General features: G+C 35.5%; 1 protein-coding gene and 1 long non-coding RNA gene across 3 annotated transcripts; both read left to right on the top strand.

Annotated features, from left to right (window-relative positions):
- The first annotated feature begins 270 nt into the window (after nt 1-270).
- Nucleotides 271-12724, top strand: LOC148875274 (protein STRUBBELIG-RECEPTOR FAMILY 8-like). Of its 2 annotated transcripts, none has more exons than XM_088964360.1 (16): nt 271-755; nt 1029-1161; nt 1328-1399; nt 1523-1588; nt 1703-1774; nt 1892-1963; nt 3755-3826; nt 3924-3989; nt 4062-4127; nt 4381-4703; nt 6768-7027; nt 9872-10143; nt 10234-10369; nt 11082-11221; nt 11345-11501; nt 12221-12724. In XM_088964360.1, exons 1-16 carry the CDS (start codon nt 617-619, stop codon nt 12371-12373), a joined length of 2199 nt encoding a protein of 732 aa, XP_088820486.1. In that variant the 5' UTR covers nt 271-616; the 3' UTR covers nt 12374-12724. The 2 variants fall into 2 exon arrangements, with proteins under 2 accessions (XP_088820486.1, XP_088820487.1); XM_088964361.1 differs by having other exon boundaries at nt 285-755; nt 1029-1165.
- Nucleotides 12725-12764: 40 nt separating this feature from the next.
- Nucleotides 12765-13253, top strand: LOC148875273 (uncharacterized). The gene is made up of 2 exons (XR_016104949.1): nt 12765-12896; nt 13082-13253. It is a non-coding gene; the product is annotated as an uncharacterized LOC148875273 (long non-coding RNA).
- The last annotated feature ends 1807 nt before the right edge of the window (nt 13254-15060 follow it).

Below are 15060 nucleotides of genomic sequence, written 5' to 3'. Positions count from 1 at the left end.
CAGCCGCTTCAGCCGTTACTAAATGTCCCCTCGGCCGGTCGGCCCTTGGGCTTCGTTCATTACCGATGAAGTGATGAGACTCAGAGAGTTCAATGAAATTGAAATCGGAGCCTGGATCTGCCTGCAACTCCATTCCACGGCCCAGGGCCCACGAACGAAGAAGTGACGAAGGGTAATGGCCTTTTCGTAATAACTGGTCATGGTCTGAGGCTATTCCGGTATTTTCAATCTCCACGTTTAAATGCTCGTGTTTTTCGCAAATTCGCTTACAGGTGAGAGAGAGAGAGAGAGAGAGAGAGAGAGGGGGGGGGGGGGGGGGGGCAGAGAGCGAAAGACCTGAAAGGAGCCATACCTTGCTTGCTTGCATACTCCCGAGTTCCAACCTTTATTTATTTATTTTTTTCTTTCTGTTCTTTTTTTTACTCTTTCCTACTTTTGCCGACACTTCTCTCTTCTTCTTGAGAGCTTCGAATCTGCTTCTCTTCTTTAATGGAGAAAACCATCGAGCAAGAAGAAGATCTGAGCTCTCTCAGCTTACTCTCTTCGTCTTGGCTTCCGGTGTTGTCTTGCATGCGTGATAGAGAAATGGAGTGTCAACTGTAAAAGAGCTCTGTAAATGAAAATGGGGACGAACAGAAGAACCTCTCTTTCCACCTCTCGTTTCTTCACTGTTAGTTCTGCTATTGCCTTGGCGACACTCACTACTGTCATTTTCACTCCGCCTTTCGTTCGTGCAACTACCGATCCTTCGGATGGTAATTTCTTCTTCTAGTGCTCGGTCACTTACTTGATTGATCCTTCTAGATGTAATTGATTCGGAAATGGGATGGTGTTTCCTAGTTAGTGGCTTAGTGTTTCGATTGCGGAAAGGTTTTTCTGAATGCAAGTAAAGGAGTTACCAACTTACCATTGCCTTCTGTGGATCTCATCTGCTTCTCTGTTTGTCTGTCTGTTTCTACTGATCTCTTGATATAAATTGTGCTTGTGTTATCTTCTGGGGACTGAAAAAATTAGTTTTTGATTTGCAGTTCAATCCCTTCAGGTTCTATACGTTTCATTGAACAGTCCTCCACGGTTAACAGGGTGGAAATCAGGTGGCGGTGATCCATGTGGAGAATCATGGAAAGGTGTTATTTGTCAGGGGTCTGCTGTTGTTGCGATGTAAGTATGTATTCATCAGAGGAGACATTTCAGTCTATTTTCCTTCTTTTTTTTTTTTTTTCCGAAAAACTTCTCATTCAATACATTGATGCAACTGATGGGGAGTTTTCTTTTAATTTTTATTTTTATATTACTTCATTTATTTCTTATTTGGTTATCGCAACAGTCAGCTTCCCGGGCTCGGACTCAGTGGGACTTTGGGATACATGCTTTCCAGTCTTTTTTCATTAAGAACACTGTGAGCAAAATCTTCCTTTATCTTTTTTGCTTTTTTGTTTTTTTTTTTTGCTACATGGCAAACTGAAAATCTAACCTTTTTCTTCGTTATGGTTAATTGTTCTTTTCGATTACTTCTTAACAGGGATTTGAGTGACAACAACATTCATGATTCGATTCCGTATCAATTACCGCCAAATCTTACAAGCCTGTAATGTTCGATACTTAGATCATTTTTTATTTATTTTTTCATTTTTTCTTCTTTTTGTGCTTGCAAGCTGTTAATTATCTGATGAGCAAAATGCCTCACCTCTGTGCGATGCAGAAACCTTGCAAGTAACAACTTAAGTGGGAATCTTCCTTACTCCATTTCTAGCATGGTTTCCCTCAATTACCTGTGAGTGCCATGTGTTAAGTGCTGTTATATTTAAGTTACGCATCCTCTATTTTGATCACAATTTGGTGGTTGAGACCATAATGCTGTGGCCTTTATTTATTTATTTTTTAATTTTAGGAACTTAAGCCATAACTCGATATTCCAGTCTATTGGTGACATTTTTGCAAATCTACAGGGTCTCTCAATTCTGTAAGAAACTTACTCTCTTCTTTTTCTTTTTATTCTTTCTCCATTTTATGTTTCGGAGGAGAAACAACACAAATTCCTGAAATGTAATCCAAACCCAGCAGAATATATTTCATTGATAGTAAATTAATCATGTACTCAGATGCTAATACTATCAGAGTAGAAGGTTTTGTCCCTCATTGATACAACCACATGCAGAAAGAAAAATGAAGAAAAATAAGATTCATGTCTTGAAAGCTCAGAATAGATGGACAAAATGAATAAGCAAAAATCGTTTTGTTCTTTGTAACTTAAAACAATCTTAATGGTTTAGTTCCTAAAAATAATCCTATTTAGTGTATGCTCTAATACCAACACAACTCACAACCCAATTTATGACATCCTGCCTTGAGCTCTAATACCAACACAACTCACAACCCAATTTATGACATCCTGCCTTGAGCTCTAATACCAACACAACTCACAACCCAATTTATGACATCCTGCCTTGAGCTCTAATACCAACACAACTCACAACCCAATTTAGGACATCCTGGCTTGAGCTCTAATACCAACACAACTCACAACTCTGACTACATCCCTAGCAAGTCATGCGACACTCTACTTGTCCTATGGGTAGAGTCACCATAACCCCAACCAGGATCAATCCTCTGCTTGGGTGCTGTGAAGACATACCCCCTTGTGCACTCCTTAGCACAAATGTGCTCAAGACCCTCACCCTAACACATAACAAACGCACTGGCACAGAAATTGGCATGGGTAAATAATAATGGCATTAAACTATACAAGGCACACATACAATGCTTACAATGGTGAATGGTTTGTGGGTTTGCAGAGGATGTCCCAAATGAGAGAGGTCTTTGCCTATTTATAAGTTCTTTCCACCTCTTCTAGTGGAACATTCTAGAGTCTAAACCGTTCTAGAGATCCCTAAGTCTAGATTCTTCCACATACAAGTTATATACGACATATGTACATAAAATTATCTACCCCCCACCCCCACCCCACCCACACACACACACTTTGTTGGAGACTCCACAATACTAGATAACTCCAGAGCACTCCAGCCCATTGGAGAAGACTCTAGAACTCTCTCAAGTTCTCCAGATGTTTACGGAATGATCTTGTTTTGTCCAGAATCCTCTAGAAATGTTCCTAATCCTCTAGCCAAAGGCTCGTCTCCTTATATACTTAGTGAGGGTGGGACATTATGTTCAAACATTTTTTATGAGAAATATTCCTAGAATTGGAAGTCTTATTGCATCTCAAGAAAACACCTAAGACATGAGATGATATTTTTATGAAGCTATGCTATATGAAGATTATGCAATTAAGTGCGTTTTTACTGTTTATATGAAGCTGTTTTGCCCCTGCAAAGAAATCTAGGAAACTATGCATGAGTGATGTAACCATGCCACTTGTGTATATCATGTTAGATATACTTATTCAGACTCGGCTATTCTGGATTTAGTGCCTCTACTTCTACAGGCCTGTTTATGTGGGCTGAGATGAAGTTCAGCAAAGCTGGTTTATATGTTTTAAGCATTCCAGATAAGCTATTCATAGAGGCTGAAGTGGACAACCCTTCAAATGACTGACTGACTGACAGCCAATATGGGCTCTCTGGATTTTAAACCAAACATAGCTATAGGCTCTCCATGTGGGGCCCACCTTGGAAAGCCAAAAGCCACTATGCTAAAGCCCTCTCAAACAGGCACTACGTTTTGGGTTTTTTCCTCTTTTCTTTTTCAAATGAAAAAAGAAATTGGAGTTTTGACGTCTTTGTAAATACAGGGATCTTTCTTTCAACAACTTCAGTGGAGATCTTCCTAATTCCTTTGGTTCTTTGTCCAACCTTTCTACTCTGTAAGTCTTTAGAATATGTTCTTTGATTAGGATTTGATTGCATTTTTTTTCTTTTATTTTTTTTTTGAAAATTTTATGACTTGTGAATTTCTGGCAGGTATTTGCAAAGTAATCAGTTAACTGGTTCAGTTAATATTCTTGCAGATCTACCTCTAGATAATCTGTAAGTTCTTCTTGTAATGAGTTTCAGTTTGTGATTGATTGCTATTTTGACACTCTTTTAAGTTTTCAACAGAAATATTGCAAACAACCATTTCACTGGATGGGTACCACGGGAATTTTCTTCAATCCCAAATTTTATGTAAGTTACTAACATGTTTTTATTCATATGAACATTTGAAAAAAAAAGACTGGATCTGCTCCCAACAAAATGCTGTTCCAAAATGATCCGTGCCTGCACATCCCAAACATAGTGGGTCGCAGTCTCATCTCAAACGTGCTGGGACAGTTTTTGTTGGGAGCAAATCCTGACTCTAAAAACGTTTTTGTTTGTATTTATTTTGGTGCATTCAACTTTTATGTTCTTTTCAACTTAAATGGTCCCAATAAAACAGATATGATGGGAATTCTTTTGAGAATGGTCCTGCTCCTCCTCCTCCGCCATATACTCCGCCTCCCCCTGGTAGATCACATAATAATCGTAACCATTCTGGGCCAGGCACACATACACCACAGGGATCTGATGGACAAGCATCCCATGACAATGAAAATGATCAGAAGGGTTTGGCAACAGGAGCCTTGGTAGGCATAGTTCTTGGTTCAACATTGGTTGCTCTTTGTGTGGTGATTGTTTTTATTCTTTGCCTTAAAAGGGGTAAAAAAGAGAGAGGAAGTAGTGCAGCACCTTCTTCAGGAACTCCAGTTGGCACAGACGGAGGTACTTTTACTTACTTTTGTTCTTCAATATATTTATTTTCTTTTTCATCTCTTCTTACTGGTAAGAAATTTTGTTATTCTTGAATATAATCTTTACTTTTTAGCGATGAAGAACCCCCCATCTCCTGTTTACCTTTACTTGACACTTTCATTGGTTTTGTGCATTCTGCCCCTAGATTGAGATTTATCCAGAGAGAAAAAAGTGTAATATCACTTTCCTTTTCATGTAAATTTTTTGACAATCTTCCTTTTGATGTTAATTATCTCTTAAAGGAGAATTAATGAATTGTCCATAACAACCAAATCCTCTATCTAAGCAACTCGTACAATTCTTAGAAAATAACTTCAACTAACTACTGATGAAGAAAAATTCAATTGTCTATTTCTAAAATAATAAAATATCTGAGTTTCTAATATTTATCTAATTGAATGTTTTCTAAATCTCAAAGTGTATTGTTCTATTGACACCTTTAGACTGTCCAAGATAAAATCACACAAATAAGTCCAAGTGTCTGAATGAATCAATTCCCACCCTTAAAGAACCTATTTATATGGTATCGATATGTGATGTAAAATTATATAGGTACTGTCAAGTGTCTGACAGGTTGATGTGGGATGGGTAGGGGTCCTACTGACTTAGGATCTGGTGGTGGGCTTTGTGGGGGTGAATGAGGGCTGTGAGTGATTAGGGATGAAGAACATGGGTGGTAAAGCCAGTAGAATGCTATCTGTCATCAAAGATTGAGCAAGAAATTAGAAGAAAGAGAAGAAGTCTTGCTGTTAGGGTAAACAGAAAAGAGGTAGATGACTTAGAAGAATAAATAAGAGTGAGAGGGGGAAGAAGAGAAAAATTTCTGGCAACAACCAGAATTCACTAAACCAGACTTTATTTCATCAAATCATTCTTCTTTAACTTCAATTACAATGACTCCGTTTATAGACTTAATTTATTAACTTGGTGTCCCCTTTCAGACTCCAATTTGGATTAGGAAATTGACCCAACACAACTCCTAATTACTTTAGAACTAAGACAAATCCATACCTAACCCATTAGGGCACTTAAAATAAGGACTCCAACTCCTAAGCAACTCTAATAACACTTTCCTAATCCGACTAAAGCTACTTTAATTTAAAGACATCAGAAATCACTCAAAATAGTAAACCGTGAATTTACTAAAAATAGTAATTATGAGAATTATAAATAGTGCGTCAGAGAGTTGCTATAAAATAGTATTTTCAAAATAACAAGAACTATGTAGACCCCATAATTTATTTGTCACCAATTCTTCCCCTGTAAATTTCCTTCAAGATGAGAATTTTCGCCAGAAGTCTCTTTCAGACCATTTCTTCCTCTTCTTCAAATCTGTTAACTTCTTTTTGGGTTTCCAGAGAGGTTCAAACTGATCTAACCAAGTGCTTGCTGCTGCATCACAGGTACCCTTAAGAGTGTCAAAAAAAGAAAAAAAAAAGAATAGAATAGTTAATAGATATGCATGATATAACCTATCTGTTACTAATGAAATGCCTGTAATAAATATATTGATGTACACTAAGGATTTTAGGAGAGGAGGGCTGGGCTGGAGGGGGAAGGTAGGAAAGGAAGGAGCTTCAAGTTGGTATATTGATATCATTAGGGATATGTATGCAGGAAAAATCTTGAAATCATGCCTTCTACTCACACAAGAGGTTTCTGTCAGACATTTGCACTCAACATCTTTTTATTGCGAAAATTAGCATTGAACACTGACCTCAAAAGTCAAAACATATCAATCTAAGTATATTTGCAACATACAATGAGCAAGTTGAGATCATAATAGATTCCAAGGAAAGGAATTGATACAATGTTATATTATGAGTGAATTCAGATTGAAGAAAAAAAATTAATGACCAATACATTGTCATTTGTGCCAAAAAACTATGTACATTTATTCTTGTACAGTTTACCTGTATTGTGGTTCATCCCCTAATTCCTCTTTAATACAAATTATACTTTCTCAAAAGTTTTAGAATGCTATGAGTTCTCGTGACATGCATCCTGACATTTTCCTGCTTTCTACTTTTGTAGTAATCAGCACAGAGCTTCAAGAGCAGAAGCTTAGGAGTATGGCTGTAGTTACAGATTTGAAACCCCCACCTGCAGAAAAAGTGATGGCTGAGAGGGCATATGGGAAAAATGGATCTATAAGTAGAGCAAAATCACCTATTACTGCTACTTCCTATACTGTAGCTTCTCTTCAAATGGCAACCAACAGCTTTAGTCAGGAATACCTTATTGGTGAAGGTTCCCTTGGTCGTGTTTACAGGGCAGAATTTCCTAATGGAAAGGTAAGCAAAGATTCATCCATAAGTTTGAATTTTGCTATCGAAAACTACATTGTTTTTTCATATTTTCAGGCAACTGTATAATATGTTTGTTCTTTGTAGAATTAGTTTTTGACAAACTCTCTAACAAAATTCACACAATAATTATTATAATAATCACTAAATGTGACACAAGCAATTGGTTGGATTCTTTGTTAGCTAAGTTTGAAAATGTAATTGGGATTGGGATTGGGATGATTAAGATTGGATCCAGTCAATCTGAGTCCAATCCAATTATCAAAAGCATAAATACAAATACAATTGGATTTATGGATCAGAGTTGGATCCTATCAGATTTAATCTGAGTCTGCTTCACCATTTCTAAACTAAAGAAAACTTAAATTAAAAAAAAAAATCATTCTTTAGCCTATAGATACAGAACAAATTTATATGAATATGAATTATTTAAACTTTTTATAGTTATACATTTTATCCATTTAAATGTGTATATACATAGTTATATATTTATAAATAAAATACCATGTACGTAACTGCATATTATATAAAGTTTCATGAGAGCCAGATCTTAATTGGATCAGGTGGGGTCAGATCCATATCCAATCTGATTGCGTAAACAGACCATCCAAATAAAAAAAAAAGCAAAAAACAGAGGCGACAAGATTCTTGAATGGGGGAATACCTGGGCTGGGATTGTATGTGTGAAGTTTCTCTCTTTAACTTAATGATGTAGTGGAGGATAGACTTGTACCTCTTACTACCCAGAAGGAGATTTTCTCTTAATTAGTGCAATCTGTTTTGTTATTAAACCCCAAAAAAAAATCTGAAATAGCTAGTCCCATTCGTTGGGACAGGGCTTAGATGATGATGATGGGTTCTAAATCCTTTAACATCAATTTTCTTCTCTATTTTAACATGTTTTCTGACAATCAAAAAGAAGTCCCTTTTTTCTTGATTGGGGGATATTAAATGTCAATGAAAATGGGTACATGGGCTATAATGAAGGAAGATATATGGCCAAAGGACACATTGAAAGAAACCAGTGGGGTCCATCAAGGTTTAAAATGCCGATGTCAATGGAAACGTCACTTACCAAAATATAGGACATATGTTGGAAATGTCGAGGGGGGATATTGTAAAAATTAGAGACATTGTGGAAATATGCAATGATGTTTTGTAAAATGATGAAAGAAGCATTAATACATCTTTCTAGACTATTATCTTATTCCCAACCATTATATAAAGCTAAGAAACTCAGATCAACAACAAATTAGTAAATAACGATTTACTGATTTATTATTCATTTTGATGTTTTTACAAGGTTATCCGATATTTTCTTTTCTTATTTTTAATTTTGATTTATTATAAATTCTAATATATTTATTTCACACTAGTAAGTAGAAATGCATTTATTCTCATTTCTTAAATATTGAAGTTATAATACATTATGCTTTATTATAAATTTAATAAACTGATTCTCCTTTTTGTAGTATTAAGATTATGATAAATTCTGATTTCTTATAAAACTTAATAAATTTATTATGGTTTTTAATACTAAATTTATAATAAATTATGATTTAGTATAAAATTTAATAAATTTGTTCTGATTTTTATATTAAATTTAGAATATGATTTATTGTTAAGTTTAATAAACATTTTCTGATTTTAATAAATATTTAAAAAAAATACTAACTAGTTAATATTTTATCACTTGAAAAATATTTTATGTTTTATATTATAAAGTAATTAATTTATTCTTTTGTTTTTATTTTTTGTTAATTCTTTTTTATAAATATTTTATTTGAAATATTAAATGGAAATTATTAATGGAATAATTTATATTAATATAATATACTAATATATTATATATTATTAATGTACATTAGTCGACATCCTATCGACATAATAGGAAAAACTGTTTTTTTTTTTTGGTTATTTGGACCAATTTGGTCGACATTTCCAAAATAATGTAATTTTTAGCGATATGTCGACATTTCGGTGAGCCTCGACATCGACATATGTCGGGTGACATTAGCGAAATGTTGTGACATTTGAAACCATGGGGTCCATCTTATTGTAAAGCAAGTTCAGTTTCTTTTAAACCAATATGTTGCTAGGTAATTTGTTGATATAAAATGCAATCCAGACAATATGCTTGCATCTAGATTTGTTGCATTGGTTTCCCATCTGCACCTTGCTAATCAAGTGGAAATAGGTATGGCTTAAATAGCTCTGCTTTACATCAAGTTGGCTTCTTTTGGAGATCTCATTATATTAGGGGCTCTACCAACTTGATTTTTGAGGTTGAGCCCCAACTGGATAGTGCTCTCCTCCAGTTTGTCATCAATGGTTAGCCACAGCTTACCTACTACCACCACTAATCTACCCCCTTTGTCTAATCATACAGTAGGCATAAAGAGGCATATATGTCCTTTACTCTCACTTCAGAAACTGCCCACTTATAACTGTTCAGAAACTGCCCATGAATTATAAATAGTTTTGTCTTAGAGATACTGCCACGTGCAAATGCATGTACACGTTTACTAGTAAATAAATAAAGCAATAAGTAGCCTGCAGAAAGTCCACTGAACTGAAATAACCTGCAACAATTGCTCTGTTTCCCTGTTGATCCATTCCAGTGCATTCCTCAGATTCCTTTGGTTTTAAACTTTTATATCTAGTTATCTAATATTGCCATGGCAATCTTTTTGATTTTGAATTACTTTATACTGTCTTATTTTTTGTCCTTTATTGTTTTATTTTACACTCAACTCCTTTCTTTTTCTTACAGTGCTTGTACCTATTATTTTCAAGCAATAACCTATTGATTATTATGTTTTGGTGACCTAGGTGCTGGCTGTCAAGAAGATTGACAGTGCAGCACTGTCCTTACAGGAGGAAGATAATTTTTTGGAAGCTGTCTCAAACATGTCACGCCTACGGCACCAAAACATTACCTCATTGGTGGGCTACTGCACAGAGCATGGGCAGCGTCTTTTGGTTTATGAGTACATTGGCAATGGGACGCTACATGATATGTTGCACTTTTCTGATGATGGCAGCAAAAGACTAACATGGAATGCACGTGTTAAGATAGCACTTGGAACAGCTAGGGCCTTGGAGTAAGTTTTTTTATTTATGTTTATTATTTGCTAAGACTGTTAATGTTGTTGGAAGTTCCATTTCTAAAATTTGAACCTTTTCTCTTGTAGGTATTTGCATGAAGTATGCTTGCCTTCAGTTGTACATAGAAACTTCAAGTCAGCAAACATTTTACTTGATGAAGAGCTCAACCCTCACTTGTCTGATTGTGGACTAGCTGCACTGACACCAAACACTGAGCGGCAGGTAAAACAACTGGTTCTAGAAATTGTTGTCTATGACGGTCAGATATGCACTGTGTTCTTGATCCACGTTGATACAATGATCTTATGTCTGAGTTAAATCTGGGATGATGAAAAACAATATTGCATCGTCTCTTCTAATGGACAAAAAATTCAATTTCTGAACTCCATGGATTCACGTGTGACACTTATTATTTGTTTTCCATTCCTTTTACTTTCTTTTTTTTCCTCTTATCATGCTTGGAATTTGTCCTATAGTAACATCTAAGATCTATTGTGGATTTTAACTATTTCTATAGAAAATTTCTAGGTCAAACAATGAGTCCCTTTCAACTTTTTAGCTTTTTTGTTTGGTATACCGATGAAATAGAATATACTATTCTGTAATGAGAATGAGTTTCATCATTGAGATTGGTGGAATGTTTCAATGATCATTGGGTGAATATATATACCTGTTCTATGTTACTGCTGAATCTGTCTTATAACTTGAAATTCAGACCTTATGACCTGGATCGATTCTCCTATGGTATCTCTACAGTCTATTGGTGCATCTCTTGCTAAAGAATTGCAAAAAACAAAAGAGAATGCCTAAATTATCAGTTTTTTAGGGTCATCCCACTTGAATATCAACCCATTCAAGGTTGTGTCCACTGATTATGTTTGACATAACAAAATAATGTTTGCAGAAGTTTAAATTTCATCATTGTATTTGGCAGGTTTCAACCCAGATGGTTGGTTCGTTTGGTTATAGTGCTCCTGAGTTTGCACTGTCTGGAATTTACACCGTAAAAAGTGATGTATACAGCTTTGGAGTGGTGATGTTAGAGCTGTTGACAGGTCGGAAGCCACTGGACAGGTAAATCCCATCCAACATCATTGTATGGTCATGTATGTTCTGGAATCTCTTGTTTACTTCAATTGCTGATGATGATTTCTCTGCTTATCCCCTACCCCTCTATGCTGTATTTGCAATGATTAGTTCAAGGGTAAGATCAGAACAGTCTCTTGTCAGATGGGCTACTCCTCAACTTCACGATATTGATGCCTTGGCAAAAATGGTTGATCCTGCGCTAAATGGCATGTACCCTGCAAAGTCACTTTCGCGCTTTGCAGACATCATTGCCCTGTGTGTTCAGGTATGACTATTTCCCTGCTAAAGATGCAATGTATTGAACATGCTGTTCTCACTCAAATGGTTTTACTATAAACATCTTCATCCCTATTAACCTGAGACTTGAGGCGATTTCAATTTCTACCAAGTATTTTTAAAGGAAAGAAAAAAAATGTTTCTGCTATGTGCAGACATTTTAGTTGTACTAAAGTGGAGAACTGATTGAGGCTTACCCCTTAGGTGCACATCATGGAAGATGTATGTGCAAGTGATAATCATCCTGAAGAATAGGTGTCCGTTTACGACTCAGGAGTTGTCTTTTTCCCCTAGTGAGTTAATATTTCAATGATTGAGTTCATTATGTATGTGTATTGTAGCATGTGGCCAGAAGTATTAGTTGGGTATCTTTACTGCCCATCCAAGAGAGAACTGGGATGAACCAATGCAGTAGCACACCACTTTGAGGAAAACAAGTCAATACAAAGGACTGTTGTGAAACAGCCTTGATCAATTAATAGATGGTGTATGATACCCAAAGAAGTGTGTCCTTGAGATTTATGACACATGTTCTTTCTCTGACAGGTTAAGCTTTAAATTTCCTTTTTAAGACTCTTCCTTTAATTTAAGCTCTCTCTTTTTCTTCTTTTCCTCTCATCCCCTCTGTAAGTCTGAAATTTCTTCAGCTAACCACTTGTACATTGATTTTCTGAATCTTAATCTAATGGTTTTTCATGGTTTCTGTAGCCTGAGCCAGAGTTTCGGCCTCCTATGTCTGAAGTTGTCCAAGCATTGGTCCGTTTAATGCAAAGAGCAAGTGTGGTCAAGAGACGCTCCAGTGATGATTCAGGCTTCATCCACAAGTTACCAGACTATGAGGCTGTCGAGATGTCATTTTAAATATCTGAAGTTGAAGTGAAGCCATCTTTTATGTGCTTACATATGGCGTTTGCAATTTTGTATACAAGCATGCAAAAGTTCTATGTGCAAATAAAGAAGAAACAGAAAATAGTCAGAGACATGGAGGGTGATCGAGATCCCAATCAGATGAGTATAGTGATCATGTTATATACCATTATCAGTGATGAACTTACATTCCAAATGCAAACCAGAGGTGTATATTTTGCAGCTTATGGTCCAATAAAAATGATATATTAATGCCGCCCGCTCAGTTGTATCTAAATTTGTTGGAGCCTTTGGATGTACACTCTAGATATTTTGCAGTAAAATAAAATCCTTTGTTTGATTCAAGCATTCTTATCAAAATATATTAAAAGAGTTGGAGATTCTTGCTTGTTTAAGTGAGTTACAGCACAGCCTGATTCAAATCCTGTTTTCATTGGCTCTCCAGACACGCCAACTCCACGTGAAAATGAAAATACGAAACACAAAATTGATCCTATGGGATGAATTATAGTTTAAGGTTGCTCCTAATCACATATGAATTATCTCGTAGCCATTATATTTTCGGGTTAATTTTAGGAGTCAAAGTTTTATTTGGGAAATCACTGCAAGGGTTTGATTGAAAGGAAACCCATCGTCCAGCAAGGCTTTTGGGATTTGGGGCTGTTGGTTTAGGTTTCTTATTTCTATATTGCTGATTTGCAGAGCGAAGAGGCGATTTTGTTGCGGCAATGCGCGAAGAAGGAATTTTTGATTTTTTTTTTCGTTTTTTGGTTGTAATGTAAATGCAAATATGTACGTTATATATTATATATTTTTCGGTTTATGAATGTAAATGCGATTTACATTTTAAATGTTTTTGCATTCATCTTATTTGGTTGAAATCAGTGCACAAGTGTGGATTCATCATTAAATGCTCTAATTATTTTATGTTAACTTTGATTAAAAAATTAATTATCAATAGAATACAAAATTGTATCTAAAAAATAAGTACAATAATACTCTAACTATTTTACATAAATACACGTTTGTATCACAAACAAACAGAGCCTTTGTGTCAAACGTGGTCTGTGTATACGCCAAACTACAGCCAACAAGAGATGATTTTACAGACATCATGCTTTGAGGTAATATATTAAGCTCAAACTCCGAACTTTATACGGTAACAAAAAAAGTAGGGCGGCTCAGTTACATGGCCGAAGTACAGGTTGAGACTCATGTGAGACTCATATGACGTATGGACTTTATTAAATGAATTGACAAAGGAGCCCTACGACCACATTTTAGAGCCTTTTATGTTCATACAGAAAATACTGACTTATTTCAAAAGAGTTCATAGTTAATATTTCATAGCCCTTCCAAAATTTAAAATTAATAAGGCTAAGACATCAAGCACAAATAACCATGTCTTTTTCTCATCACCTGACATAGTAAGCATGCATAGAGAGGTATTAGCCCCTAGAACATTTGTTGAGATCCTGGCTAATTTACCCTCAGCTAGTGGGCAAACCACCAATTCCACTCGATCCCAAGCCAGTGTTTCTAGATGAATGCCCCCTCCTGTTGGGACTCTAAAGATTAATATCCATGGGGCCTCGTTTAGGCACCGTTTTAGAATTAGTGTAAAACGTTTTTGGTGTAAAAGTACATCGATGATGTTTTACATTGAACTGTCATTAGTGACTTATATTTTTGAAAAATGTAATGTAATTGGTGTAAAGTTTTACATTGATTTTATTGATATAGTATTTACATGATAATCAATGTAAAACTTTACATATGATAGGGTTTTATACTGATTCATGACATAAAATTCCACTCCATCCAAATACGTGTAAAATTGAATTGAGTGAAGTTTTATGTCAATTATTATTACACACTCTTTCCAAATGCGGATAAAACCGAACTGATGTAAATGTTTACATAGTTCTTGATTTATACTGATTCGAAATGTAACCTTAAGGATAAGACTGGTGCAGGTATGATGATAAGAAATCATAGAGGAGAATTTGTCCATACAAGGTCCGCTCGATTACCTTGACCTCACCTGAAGAGATAGAAGGCCAGAAACCAATCATCTTCTCCACGCTCTCCATTTTGCTAGGAAACTATATATCTCCTGCGTTCGCATTGAGAGTGACTGTCTTTCATTAGCCTCAGTTTGGAAGGAGTACAAATACAAATATATAGAGTGCAAAACTATGTATTTTATATTATTTCATATGTATTTATACTGTATATATTTATATTTATACTCTTCTTTTAGTCAATTTGTATTTATAGTCCTCCCAAACTGAGCCTTATTAAAATTTATGGCATCTCTCCTCTCTATTGGAGGACTGCTGGAATTTAATCTCGTCCTTTGCTCAGTGCTCCTTCCTACACACGAATAGAGACTTAAACGAAGTAGCACATGGCTTAGCACGGTTTGCTTGCACGGTTCAGAGCATCTACACTTGGTCTTCTGAACCTGATTTTGTACATGATTCTCTTGTTAAAAGCCTCCCAACGTAATAGATGCTTTGATTTTTTGTTACCTAAAAAAATAAATAAAATGAACTCAGCCAATAACTTAGCGATCTAACTAGTTGATTTATCATGCCTTTTAACCTAGTTAATATTGGGTCATAAGTTAGACATTAAATCTCCTTCTCTTTTATAATTTTTGTTGTTTTAGCCAATTC

This window comes from Nelumbo lutea, chromosome 1, assembly GCF_056320005.1.
Source record: "Nelumbo lutea isolate HS-2025 chromosome 1, American lotus-T2T, whole genome shotgun sequence".
Taxonomy (NCBI): Eukaryota; Viridiplantae; Streptophyta; class Magnoliopsida; order Proteales; family Nelumbonaceae; genus Nelumbo; species Nelumbo lutea.
The sequence above is the reverse complement of the archived record's forward strand: the minus strand, read 5'-3'. Positions and strand labels throughout refer to the sequence as shown.

Coding starts and splice junctions, on each gene's coding strand:
- LOC148875274 (XM_088964360.1), top strand. CDS start 617: ATGAAAATGGGGACGAACAGAAGAACCTCTCTTTCCACCTCTCGTTTC. Junction 756..1,028: donor AACTACCGATCCTTCGGATG/GTAATTTCTTCT, acceptor TTTGATTTGCAG/TTCAATCCCTTCAGGTTCTA. Junction 4,128..4,380: donor TCTTCAATCCCAAATTTTAT/GTAAGTTACTAA, acceptor CCAATAAAACAG/ATATGATGGGAATTCTTTTG.